At 35.3% G+C, this 14935-nt stretch overlaps 1 protein-coding gene and 1 long non-coding RNA gene across 2 annotated transcripts; both read right to left on the reverse strand.

Annotated features, from left to right (window-relative positions):
- Positions 1–373: 373 nt before the first annotated feature.
- LOC112501581 lies at positions 374–1601 on the reverse strand. Its single transcript, XR_003067527.1, has 2 exons — positions 876–1601; positions 374–679 (listed from the first exon to the last, which is right to left on the reverse strand). It is a non-coding gene; the product is annotated as an uncharacterized LOC112501581 (long non-coding RNA).
- An 8381-nt stretch (positions 1602–9982) lies between these two features.
- Positions 9983–11293, reverse strand: LOC112501582 (basic 7S globulin-like). The gene has a single exon (XM_025105249.1). It carries the CDS (start codon positions 11291–11293, stop codon positions 9983–9985), a length of 1311 nt encoding a protein of 436 aa, XP_024961017.1.
- Positions 11294–14935: the final 3642 nt, after the last annotated feature.

The following is a 14935-nucleotide window of genomic DNA, read 5'->3' on the forward strand; positions in this document are numbered from 1 at the left end:
AAAACTCACCTTATAAGCACAGATTGCAGATTAAAACACACAGCAATTCCTTCAAAGGAACATAGATTCCTTAAATTGCATTTAGGAAAATATCTTTCTCAAGAACAATTTTTTTACCACCACACACACACTCTTTTCTCTCAAAGTTCTTCCAAAAGTAAGATAAGATAAAATATTATCTTTTATCTATATATATATACTAGTTATGTACCCGCGCAATGCAGCGGGAATCGAAAATATAAAACGATTTTGAAGTTGATCCATGAAATAAGAGTATGGTTCCAAATTGCAGTTGATCCATGAAAATGTTTTGTTTTTTTTTTCACAATCTGATTGGTGAAATTGTTGATAAACTTGGTCTAAACCATTACCATTTTAAAAAAACTGAGATATTAAAAATAATATATCGTTTTGTAATTTACAGGTCAAACAGGTTGAAATGAAGTGTTATTTTGTAAGTTACGAGTCAAACAGGTCGAACAGAACAGAGGGATTTTGTTCAAACAAATAAGCACGTCTTTACAAAACCATCAAGCGTCCTTTATGTCCTTGAGACGTCCACGAGGACTCAAGTTGCAACAAATGCAACTTTTCGACAAACGGTTCCAGAACTTCGGCCTCTTCTTTGGGTACAAACGCCATGCAAATGCTTAGCTCTTGAACAGCCTTCACATAATCCCTGCCATCGACATAAGAATTATGAATATATGATGGACAAATGAACCGCATGGTTAACCCAAATTCAATTTAATCTAATATTTCAAAGCAAATTCGAACCCTTTGACAAAATCGTACGAGAACCATCGGTTTGATTCAATTTGGTTCGAGCGTTTAGAATTACGCTCGACTAACTAAGCAAAGATGGCATCGCATACCTACTATAGGACAACATCATGCCATGATCTCTCCTCAAAGCCCAGTTATGTGGCTGCAGTATCAACAGTTTCTCCCATGCCGTGATAGATAGCCTACCATACAAAAACTGAACACGGAATTAAATCGTTTAGACCACAAGTTTTTCGGGTTATCGTCATTTCAGCTAAAATGAAAAGCGAGGTATGTTTTACCTAAGATATTGAGGGCGGAACAGTGGCATGCTTGAACCATCTGTTTTGCTCCATTTCTCATTATCATTGTGAATGGGCGTGAGCGGAGAAGTTAACATCAATCCATCGTTCGTTCTTGACGCACGTCTCCAATGAAGCCGCTACAAAATTAAATGAAAGTCAAGAAAAACAACCATTAAATGAAGTTTCTCTATAGTTGCAATTAAGAGAGAACACAAAGATTTATGTGGAACGTATACATATACTACAACAGGCATAATCCTACTAAAACTTTGATTCAAACAGATTAAGAGGCCGTTTACTAAATAGTTACCCGTAAGTGTTTACTGGTGAGATTTAACACTACAATTTACCTACCCGGTAATATTTTAATCCACCAAAACGACATCACATGTAACAATTTACCCGGTAAGCACTTACCGTGGTAAGAGTCATCGCCTTTACTTACCGGGGTAAGGCTCTTGGTTCTTGTCTCGTTCTTATCGGGTAAGATTATTGGTTCTTACCATATTCATTGTGTGAGATGATGTGACATGGTAAGCGCTTACTCGGGTAAACATTTAGTAAACGACCCCTAAGTCGGATTCATGATCTTTGTCTTATAAAGTTTAGTGCTTTACTGACTCAAAAACTAGATAAGATACACAAGATCACCTTAGCAAGGGATATCTTTTTCCTTGGACCGAAAAGATATTTCTTGCGTAAACTTTTCCTTGCAGCAACAAGAACCTTTTCCGCGAACATAGATTATAAGCACGATATAATTACGCATTTTGATCACTAAAGACTACAGAAAAGATAGATCAACAAGTGTAATTAGATAAACGCATAAGGGTATTGAAGATATGACAGAAAATGTGAAGTTAACATGAATTCAGACCTCATGGTAGGATTTGGGAGGCGAAAAATGATGGGTTTTCACGGTGGCAATGGTTGTCGAATAGCTCGACTTCCACTTGTTTTGCAGCAGCAAGGCGCCCGGAGTAGCGAAATTGGTCATGTTATTGGGTTTGTCATCACCATACCTGAATATTGTAATACAGAATAAACCCATATTGCCATATGCACAATTTCTTCTCCAATTGATTTATATATGCTATACAAGTAACAGATAAAGCTAAACATAATCAAAAACCCTCATCCAAAGAACAACAAATGGCAAAATAGTTGAAAGTTCATCAAAAAGGGGTCTGCTCAAGAGATATTTTTTGAAAAGACTCCTTAGATGGTTTCTCAGAAGAAGGAAGGATCATCCTTATTCGTCTGTTCACAATTTACACAAGGAAATAAAGGAGTCCTTTTAATGGTATTCAACCTGGTTTTCGCTTGCATACTGATGCTAGGAATGAACCTGCAAGAGACTCTATAGAATACCCTGAAAATAGTACAACACCAGTTAACATCATATAATACCATGAGAAAGAGGCATGGAAGCAAGATGAGTTAACATCATTTTCAGATTACCATAAGATCGCAAAAGTAACAGACTATAAATAAATCATAAAAGGTGAGAATAATAAATTAAATTTGGCGCTTATCGATCCACCAAGAACCTAATTATGAGTGTGAAAGTTGCATATCGTAATTGTTTTGGGACCGAGACATGCTAACCTTTTTAAATAACATATCAAGGAGATAATGGGTCTATTCAAGTTTAAATGAAAATTGTATACATAAGTCAATACAATGAATGAATTATAGTGATGATTGAAATTTGGTAATTTAGCTCGAGAGTTTGCCAAACATCAACTCCTCTCGATGATGCAATCAAGATGATGGTCCATCTTGAATGGAAATTGTTGCAACTTGAAAATAGTTGAAAGAGGTGAAAAAGAAGAACAAGAATTAAACATGTAAAACAGTCAATTCATGCTTAAAAAGCAATATATCATAGTAAAACTTCTTATATAGAAATCATAATTACCTAAAGGATGGTAGGGAGCATGAGGATCTTCAAGTCCAAAAGGTCCACCTCTAGGCTGATCTCTATCATCATCTTGTAGTTTTGGTTTAGGTCCACCTCAGGAATCTTTTAACTTTTAAGTAGATAGAAATGAAATATCAATGTAGAAGCCATTTTCAGTGAAAATAACTTAACTAAAAAATCACCAAAATCATGCATTGTACTTCAAACGCCATTGGAAATCTGTTTGTAAAATTGAGATGTTTTTGTTAACCAAAATCCGGCTCTATCAAAAGGAGAATTAAGAATCCAAAGATTGATGTATCAGTTGAAAAAAATTATGAAGGCCTTTATTCGGTTCGTTTATCTTTCTTTTCTAGTTTGTTGTTTTTGAAATTCTAATGAATATATTGTGTTTGCTGTGGAGATATAAACTGCATCTATGTACAACATCCATCTGATCAGACAAACAGACTCATAAAAAATAGAATTGAAAGAGAATAATACCTTATTGCAGCCAGGAACAAGTTCTTGAAGCAGTTTCATTCTCTCGTTGATCCTCTTTCCGAACCTAAATGGAATGGATGAAATCAAATACCTATGAATTTGATCATTCTAAAAAGTTTGTAATGGAAAAGGACAAGACTTGTTTATACCGTTTCTGCGTGGCTGTAACTATTTGTAGTCTGACCTCTTTTGGCTCTCACATGAATGTAGTTGTTGTCTTTAGTAGGACCTCCTCCTCCACTATTAATAGAATTCTCTTTTGCTTGTTTTTCCATTTGATTCCCCCTTCAATTGGCTTCAATTTTCTGTTTCTTTTCATTATTTCTTTCTTCTCTTTTACCATTCTACAACCAATCAAGAACCAACAAACTTGTCAAAACACATTCAAAAAAGTTTAAATTTCTGCAGTGAAGTAAAGGGATACATACAGTAATGGGGTTGGATTAAGGATGAGGGGATTTTCTTTTGTCTCTGCTATTAGGTGATGAAGAACCCCACATTCAGGATTAAGGTTACCAAAGGGATTCACCATATATAAGAAATTGCCACTTCCAAAAGACCCAACTTTTATGAGAATATTTGGAGCCATGAGAGCTGTCATGGGAAGATAATTTTCTTAAAGGAGTGTAAATGTAGCACTGTTAACTTGTACATGAGGCATAAATTATTGTTTTTAAGACTTTTTAAGACTTTATGCATAAAGAAGTAGTATCTTATGCATTGAAGATTGTTTTTAAGACATTTATCAAATCTGATTTATAAGATAGTATAGATATAGATAAGCTCAAAGAAAGCTACCCAAAGAGTTGCCAAACATGGCCTAGATCTATCATTTTACGGACTTATCATTTTTCTTATATGGACATTTCACTTTCCAACCTATGAAATTATAACAAATTTGTTGAACCGAATACATATAGCTGAAACAGGACTGATACTTAATACCTAAATGGTTGATTTCTTACATTTATACATTCTTCATTTGTGTTGATATCCATAAATTTAATGAGACTGAAGGCAAAAATGCCATTAAATTACCCAAAATCGACCCAATAGACCTAATATCAAAATATGTTCTTATCATCAATGAATCGAAACCCTAGTATTGAAATCTTGACAACTATTTGAAAATTAGAAAAAAGGAATATTTGACATCGACCCAGTTACAATTGCAACACAATTACGATTGTTCATCAACAAAAGTCGAAATGGTTTTACCTTCAACAAGAAATTACAAAAACGCTACTTGATTTCTGTCTTATCTTCAATGAATCGAAACCCAGCAAAAATATGAGAGTTTTCAGTTGACTTTGAGAGATGTTGAGATTGGATTCAGTACCAATTTCGATTTTGATAAGTAAAAGTAAGAAGCCACAATTTGAAGAAGCAACATATATAAAGATTTCGTTGAAGATTTGAAGACTCACCGTCCCTTTTCGCCAAGGATAGAGAGAAGTAAGGTATTTGAAGACTTACTGTCCCATAGAAAAGAGTCCTAACTGGATGAAAGGAGGGATGGAATCGAATCAGGAGAAGAAAGCAAAAATAGAAGAGAAACCTAACCGATGTTGAATCACGAAATCATCACATGGGGAGCTTGAATGGCCATCTTGGGAAGATGAATTCATGATAGGGAGCAACTTAGAGCCGGCGTCGGGAGCAGCAATTCTTGGGCCGATCACTCGTAAGAATATATTTGGCATTGGAAATCTAAGCACTAAGGTTAGCATTAATAACTTGTACATCAACCTTCATGTCTTTTAAAACTTTATGCATAAAAAAGTTGTACGTTTTAAGACTTTAAGACTTTCTGCATTAAAAGATAGTATCTTATGCATTTTAGATTGTTTTTAAGACTTTTTCCAAATTTGCTTTATAAGGTAGTATATATATATATATATATATTAATCAAAGGCGGTGGAAGAGTTTTTAATATAAAACTCTTTTGGGCGGTGGGTTTATTATTTTAGAACTTAACCTTTCTTAACCATGAAGGTTGTTTTTCACATATTATAATAATAGTTTCACATAACATATTATCACATATACGCCCACACATATTTTAATATTTCCACATGTATGCACAGTTATCATTTCCACATGTATACATGATTTTGTGTACTTACTTTCAATTTAATCATGCGTATCATCACATATTTCACATATAATCACATAAAGTTACTAACCAATAATGGCTTTAAAACAGTTTTATCTTACAAAACTTTGAAACTCAAGAACTACCAGTTCTTTCAATATCATTTTCAAACTCAAAATCTCCTGTAAATCCTCAAAATAGGATATTATTCACAACTGTTTCTAATGAAGCAAACTTTGCTTTATTTTCCAAAACCGTCTCCAAGACCAGATTCATAAAATCTCATTTTAAAACTGTTAGAGACAGTTTCTACCATTCTTCCTCCATAATCAATTCATCAAAACCAATTATTTCAAATAACATATTTAAAGGTTTTAGCATCAAAAACTCACCATATAAGCACAGATTACAGATTCAAACACACAACAATTCCTTCAAAGAAACACAGATTTCTTAAATTGCTTTTAGGCAAATATATTTCTCAAGAACAATTTTTCACCGCCACACACACACTCTTTTCACTCAAAGTTCTTCCAAAAGTAAGATAAGATAAAATCTTATCTTTTATCCTTTATATATATATATATATATATATATATATATCTTAATCAAAGGYGGTGGAAGAGTTTTTAATATAAAACTCTTTTGGGCGGTGGGTTTATTATTTTAAAACTTAACCTTCCTTAACCATGAAGGTTGTGTTTCACATATTATAATAATAGTTTCACATAACATATTATCACATACACGCCCACACATATTTTGATATTTCCACATGTATGCACAGTTATCATATCCACATATATACATGATTTTGGGTAGTTACTTTCAATTCAATCATGCGTATCATCACGTATTTCACATATAATCACATAAAGTTACCTCAACTAGTGTTGTCTGAAATCCAGGTCATCACAACGTAGGGTTTTACTTTGTATTAAATGTAGAACCTATAAGAAGGAGAGAAAAAGGAGAAAATCGAGGAAAAGGGAAGGCATAAATACCGTTTTGGTTCGTGATTATTTGGTTTTAGGATTTTTTATACACCTAGGACCCTGGGTTACCCAAGTTTCTAGATTTGCAACCGGCTACCGCATAAAGTGAGGGGCCCACACTAGTTTTCTATATATATGGAAACCCTAAAAAACCAGGAACATTCTATCAACCATGACCGACTCATTTTCACGACCGTAAAAGTCATTTATTCTACTACTTTCTTCTTTCCCCTTCTTCTTTCTTCTCTGGTTCTCCTTTCTCTGGATGGCTAGCCAGAGCTAGTCCCTTTGGAGTCGTAGACTAGGGCCAGAGGTCCAACGAGAGAGACCTTGTTCTTCTGTACCTTCTTCTCTTGGGTCTGCAGGGTTCCATACACATCATGCAGCGTCCATTGCTCCAGATCTTGATTTGCTTGGAAGGATATAGAGAGGTTTGCCCACTCTTCATTCAACCTTTTCATGAAGAGCATGTTGTTTTCTTCCTGGTTTTAATCACATCGTACTTTTTGCACTTGTTGATTAGAGTGTTGAATCTGTGATAAGTCTACTCCAGAGACTCATCGAGAAGAGCTTGAAAACTATTGTACTCATTCGGGCATTGAGCACGACGATTTTTCTTCATCTTTATCCCACCTTCAAGCTGGTTTGCAAGTTGATCACATAGATCCTTTGCAGAATCACAAGCATCAAGAGACTGGAAGATTTCATTGGGGAGGGCCATGATTAAAAGATTTTTGGCCTTTTGATCAATCTCCTCCCTGTGTTTATCCTCATCGTCCCAGTCCCTTCTTTCTTTGGGAGCACGCATGGCAGGCACTTCAACAGTGTCACCTGAGCCAAGAACCCTTGGAATAATAGTCATTGGGACATAAGGTCCATGTTTGATTGATTCGTACAATTCAAGGTCGAGACATTCATAAAAATTGATCATCCTGATCTTTCATTAGGGATATTTATCCCGAATGAGAGTTGAGGGTTTTGTAAGGGATCCAGCACTGTACATGGAATTCCAAGTTTGGTTTGACATTTATAAAAGAGTGGAATAAACAAATAGGAAGTTTTGAAAAATGAATAGAGGAAAACTGAACTTGACAATCACAAACTTGGAGAAAAAGATTTCAAAATACGAATATCTTCTAAGAAACGAAAGAGATCTGTAGATTTTCACAGAATATTTTAAGATCTGGGATGAAAAGCGATTTTAAGAAGATAAACAACCAAACAATAGAGGATATCCTTTTGGATTTGATCAACTAATCAATAGACTGATTAGATGGCTTTGATACCAATTGTAGGAACCTGGAATCCTCTAATGTATCAGTAATCACAGCTTAGGTCAATAAATAAGCGGAAGCACTAACTATGATATTGAAAGGTTAGCAGAGATGAACAAAAAATACAAAAGAATTTAAAGTGTTGAACAAGTCAGCTGTATTGATTGAAGAAAGTGACAGTAAAAAAAAATCTCAACAATAATCTAATTCTCACAAGTGTTTGACTATTATCTATAGAAGGAGCGTCTTCAAAATATATGGCAATGTTGATCATTGTTTCCTTAAAGGAGACACCCTTTTATATGCCATTTCCAAACAAAATCTTCTATCAGTTAGGCTTCAAACTCTGTCAACGTATCAAAATCATTAGCCTTCACGTTTCTTGAAAGTTGGAACCCTTTTTGTACACGTGTCAACTTTTGATTGGAACACTTGTGATAAGCGCTGGAAGCTCTGTGCACAAGCCAAAGGTGAAGGAGACCTAGAGGCTTTGTATGTATAGTGCAGAGATTTTGTGTCTGGAGTAGTTGCTCTATATCAAGTTCTTAAACTTTTTGACGCTTTAGACTTGATCTTCCTTTACTTGGCATGCGAGACACTCATCTGTGTCCGAGTAGCTCTGTCTCTTGGCGACCCCTTCATCCGAGCTCTTGTTTCAGGCTGCTTCCTAGACTAAGTCCACTTGACTAGAGCAAGAGACTTCTTACTTACACTTCATGAAATAAATATCTAACATGAGTCTGTTTTATGTAATAAAATTGACCCAACCAACATATCCATATTAATATTGTTAAAAAAATTTATTTTTAATAAATAAACTGTGCCACCACTTGAAAATATTTATGGATCCGTCTACGCTTAGAAGTGTTTGGTTTGATGGATATTTTTGCGGATTTAAAATCTTTGATGTATGTGATTTATATGATTTGTAAGAGAATTGAATTATATTCCTTAATAATAATTTATAAAAACAATTATAAATAATTATAAAAATAATTAAAAATTAATTAATTAATTATTACAAAATAAATGTTTTTATTATGTTTTAAGACATTATTATATACAAATTATACGAAATTCCGTAAAAAATCATCCACCCTCGTCCGATTTTAAATCTTATATTTGTAAGATTTTAATGAAATTCCGAAATTTTAAATACATTAAATCCTTCTAATCAATTATGGAATTGGAGTGGAATTCAATTCCAAATTCAATCCAATCATGTAAATGAAACCAAACGGAACTTTTCAAGACTTGGACCATTGTCTTAAGCGAATCCAAAATTTATGAATTTTAGCTATTTTTCAAGATTTAAACTATAGTTTTATTATTTTCAAATGCAAGTGAACATACTACTAAAAAAACATCATGTTACGGCTGTAGCAGAAACTTTCCTATATATAGATTCGAGGCCACTTTTACACATTCCACAATCTTATGGATAGATTCAGTTATTCAACTCATCGTCATGTTTTGTAGCTTAGGGTTCAAGTATATGTCATGTTGCATAGGTTGATTGCTTTTTTGCCATATATATACACACACATATATGTATGTATGTATGGGTAGGTTTAAACGAGAAGCTAAACATTTTGTAAAAACGTGAGAAGTTTTATATCATATATTATAACACGTATGTTACGCAAGTTTAATTATATATGATCAAACACATCCAAAGGAGTGTAATCATATATGATATTGAAATTTCTCGTATTCTCGTAATGGTTGGGTTTCGTTGTGAACCAGCAACAAAGTGGAGCGCACCATGTGTCTCATACACTCATGGGTTATTCATCGTGAATAATTTATCAATTTATCATTGATCATGAATGATGTATTATTTATCATAAATGTTGTATCATTTTTCATTAATAAATTCAAGAATACTCGCCTTCAAGACGTGGGGCACTCTCCTTTGTCCCCGATTCACAAACTAAAGTTGGTTTGCAACCAAAATTTTCATATATATGGAAACCCTAAAAAACCGAGAACATCCTATCAACCGTGACCGACTCATTTTCACAACGGTAAAAGTTGTTTATTCCACTACTTGCCGAACATAAAACAAGAAGGTGTTTATTAGGAAATTAAGCAATCTATTACATTGATGGATACTAATTCATTCTCAGTTGAATATCTTTTCAACTCATATTGACCATCGTAAAGTTGAAGTTTGAACAAGAAGTCTGCTCAAGTAACAGCGAAGAACTAAACCCAAGAATTGATTTCTCTAAATCAAACTCCAGAAAGTTATCCTCCATCTGAAATGTCCCAATCACGATCGCATGCTCAGGTGTTGCACCGCCGTCAACGAATGCCAGGCATGTCACGTCTTTTGTTATTTGCTTCATGGAGTTAGCCGTGGATATAGTCCACTTCTTTCCATCTGGTAAAACAAAATCGATATCTGGAACCTTAAAAGAAACTTGATTGCTAATGGTGAAGTTCCTGAAACAAAGGCCAAACGGTGCAACCGGCCTAGCACGAGGGATTCCTATGGTAGCGATTGAAAACATGTGGACCATACGTGTGTAAATATCATTTCTGAGAGTGGTGTAAGGCTCGATTGTACTAAGCTTGGTAGTGGCAATCCCTGTAAGATCGATTGATCTCTGTTTAACTACAATGGCTTTGACACCGATAAAGTATCCAAATGAATCTGGATGCTTTAGCAATGGAGTATAAGAAAGCAAACTCCTTACGTCAACATTTAAATGGGGAAGAAGGTAATAAGGACCAGCTCCAAAAAACAGAACCCCCGGAGCAGATGAGGAGCTAGGCAAACAAAGAGCTAACGTTTTCTTGAGTGGTTGATATAAATAAGCCGGGAACGCGTAAGGCGAGGATGAAAACGCCATGACCCCGGTAACGTTGGCAGGGAATGATGCAAACGACAAGGAAGGAACACAAGCGGCGTTAGGGTTTGCACCATATACACCATTCAAAACATTTCTACCATTGCTAACATCCACCGTGAAATCGTCATAGTTGAGCAGGGCTTGGCTACACGATCCGGTAACAGGGTTCACTACGTTGACCGGACACGTGCAATATCCCCAACCAGGTAACGTTGAACTGTTAGTCACCGGAGGGCAGGAAGGATTCTCGTATGAGTAAGTAGTTCGCACATCCGTGCATTGATATTCTTCACAAGAAACGGGGTAGGTGCAAAGCGTGTTGGCAGGACAACTGCCTTGATATATGTTCCATTGTAGAACGCAGTCATGCCATATGAAAGGAGCATCGACGTCTATTAGAAAGTTTGCGTGCAAGTAATCCATGTTTACATATGCTGTCATGATCTGAACGCTATAAAGAGGCTTAGCAGCATCGATATGTTTGGTTACAGGAACAACTATGGAGGTGTAAGGTGGTACATATTGTGCTGCGGCTTCATCTTCATTAGAGATGAAGGCCACAACCATAACAATTAGTTGAAGAAGCAAAAACATTTTTGGAATGTTTGTTGAATCTCAAGTAAAGTTTCCGAAAGGGCTTCATACGAATTTATATATACTCAACGCCCTTGTGTTGGGTATGTTGCTTTATGACATCATTACATGCAGAGGGTGTGTGTTATCACTAAATAAATGAAGAAGAAGTGGAATTAAATGTGATTTAACACCAGACTCACATGTGATTCACACGATTTTGGCATATTGGGCCACGTCATTTCTATAGCCTTGCGTTGTTCATTAATGTAAAATCACATATGATTTTGCACATGATTTTGTTGTTTTCGTATTCTCTTATTTTATTACTATTCACTTTGAATCTCCCTATAATATATATACACACAACATTAAAAAGCGTTTAAGTAAAACCCTTAAAGATGAGCTTTCATGCATGATGTACAACTATTTTCTACATAAATCTTAAAACTCTTAATCACAAGTAAGGAAGCACAATGTACAAGTTACTAAAGCATATAACTATATTATGAATACTTTCAACCAAAGCAATGTTAAAATATAAGGTAGACATTACTGATAGTTAATATAGTTATTTCTAGTTATGATGTGATGATTAATAGGTCGGTTATGGTCTAATCACCATCAGTTTGAACAGGTGTTTCTGTTCAGGGTGTTGTTTGGTTTAGTGTATATATATATATATATATATATATATATATATTATGTGTATGTAAATGATTTGATGAAAGTCCAGATAATGAAACATTGCGTTTGCTTATATATTCTCTAACATTTGGTATTAGAGTTAGATCACAATGTACTACTAAAAAATAAGGTATCAACGAAGAAAATCAGCGAGGGAACGTCCAAAAACATATTCCCTCGCAAATCAACGAGATATTAGCAAGGAATAGGCCAAAAACAGGTTCCTTTGCAGATCAGCGAGGGAACATGTTTTTGGACAATCCCTCGCTGATCTGCGAGGGATCAGTGAAGGACCAGGTCAAAAATAGGTTCCCTCGCTAATCCCCTCGCTGATTTTATTTATTTAATAACTACAAATTTAATTAATTATTAATTTTTAATTATTAAATTTTCTATTATTTATTATTTATTAGAATATTACAAAAATTAATTAATAAAACCAAATAAAACCCATTAGGCCAAATAAAACCGAATAAAATCCATTAGGCCCAATAAAACCGAATAAAGCCCATTAAGGCCTATTAAACTGAATAAAGCTCATTAAGGCTCGATAAACTCAATAAAGCCCGGTAAATGAATTAAGGTCCACTAAAACCGAATAAAGCCCATTAGGCCCAATAAAATCGAATAAAGCCCATTAGGCCCAATAAAACCGAATAAAGCTCATTAAGACCTATTAAACTGAATAAAGTCCAATAAAATTGAATAAAACTCATTAACGCCCGATAAACTCAATAAAGTCCGGTAAATGGATTGAGGCCCACTAAACCGAACAAAAGCCAATTAAATGGGTTAAGGCCCATTAAAACTAAATAAAGCCCCATACATCACACACATAATATCTATACAATCACATATATATACACATACGTTTAAACATATATATATATATATATATATATTATCTGATATATGTATCTTAAACAATATATACATCGATCCAATCGTGGTTAACAACCATCACACATATGTATGAAAATGTATATAACACAAACTGACGGATATATATACATATAACACATACAACATCGTGTAAACATATGTATATAACACGGGCCGGCGAGTATATATATACTTATTACATATGCACATGTATACATACGACACCTACACATAAAAATGTGTATATATAACAGATAAAAACAAGAAAAAAAAAGGAAAATAGGAAAATCCCTCGCTGATCTACGAGGGACCAACGAGGGAATTGGTCAAAAACAAATTCCCTAGCTGATCCTTCAGGGTTTAGATGAACAAGAGGTGGCCATGGAGCCCCCAGTTTCGACAGGTTCGGGGTCGGGGAAAGGCCCCAATAATGAGATGCCGACACCAAGTCATCCGAGCCAACGAAGACATATTTCTTTGTTAGGCAATGAGTAAGTAGATGTGGTATAAGACTTTGTACTACATAATAAAATGACATGAATATTTTTGTGTTGTAAATATTTTTTAATTGTATAGGTTTAAAGATGCTCATGTTATCCGGGAGATGGCAGCTATATTCAGGTCTTCCTTTGCTGGTCCGTGGCATAAATGGAAGGAAGTACCTCAAGAAGCACGTGACTTGATGTTCCAATGCTTTCGGGTTGGTGTACCATTTTAATGTAATAATACATATAAGGTTATTGTTTTTACATTTATACAAATATTGTGTATGTAGGCTAAGTTCTAGTGGGAACCAGAGCTGGATGACATGGTTCATGATTTATGGACCACAACCATGCACAATAGATACTCGGATTGGATGAGCGCTGCACATGACTGGGCCATGGCATAGGACTATCCTGGTGCTCAGCAATGGGATGGTGAGGACTTCTCATGGATTAGATTGCACTATCCTGTATGGATCCCAGAGAGGTTTTGGCTTCAAATGATTGACCAGGTATGTATCTCTATTGTGAGATTTTTGAACCGCCATGTGTATTGTACTGCCTTATATATGTGCTATGTTTTTAACAGGTTTGGGATACCGAGCCTTGGAAAAGAAAATCCAGGATCAATAGGGCTAATCAAAACACACAGTTTAAGGGGGAGTCATCCAGACACACTAGGGGATCGATCAGTACTGCACAACATCGAGACAGGATGGTGAGTATATAATATTTTTTTGAAAATGTAACTCGTTCTTTACGTTTACTAACAACTTAACCTAATTGTCTAATGTAGGAAAAAGTAATGGGTCTTGAGCCGACTGCTACTGTGGTGTTTGAGTGCACTCACTGAACGAACTTAAAGTTCGATCAAGGTTCGTTCGATCCGCCTACCGATCCTCCTCAGTTCAGTTATCTCAAAGCTGCTTGGTATCATGTAAGTTTTCTAAAACCATTACTTTGGTTAATAGATACGTTTGGTAGGTTTAAGGTACTATATTTTAGTAAACATAGTGATGCTATTAGCTTGGGCTACCATTGTTGGGTAGACATTAGACTAAGTAGATAGGTTAAGAATGTGACTACCATTGGTATCATTAGAATTCTTTAATTGTTAAAAACATGCATTGGTTATGTTTGATTTATAGCCGTTATGCTGCTGAAATTTCTACATATATAACCTCCCCCGTTTTTGTTTTGGTGAACTATAGGAGTGATTTCAATTGCTCAGGGGTGAGTCCCAGTCTAGTGCCGACAACCCTCCCCCTGATGAGGCATCTCTTTGGGAGCAGAGTATCGGAGGACGGAGGACAGACCACATCTTTGGTTTCGGGACCACCTAGGATCGCTCTTATGCTACGACGGGTAAATGTAGCAGTAGCGAGTCATCATACGAGTCAAGAACGGAGGTATGTTGGTTATATTGTTATAAACTTTCTCATCACTAAAATTGCGAACAAATTACTGATTTTGTCGAATGTTGAATATTTACAGGTAACAAAGTTGAGAGAGAAGTTGGCAAAGGTAGAAGAGGAACTAGAGACAGAGTGGAAGAATATGGCAGATTTGTAGGCGGAACAGGCCAGACAAGCTGCTACGTTAGCTGAAC

The sequence above is a fragment of the Cynara cardunculus genome, unplaced genomic scaffold, assembly GCF_001531365.2.
Source record: "Cynara cardunculus var. scolymus isolate 2C unplaced genomic scaffold, CcrdV1 Un_Scaffold_289, whole genome shotgun sequence".
In the NCBI taxonomy this organism is placed as follows: domain Eukaryota; kingdom Viridiplantae; phylum Streptophyta; class Magnoliopsida; order Asterales; family Asteraceae; genus Cynara; species Cynara cardunculus.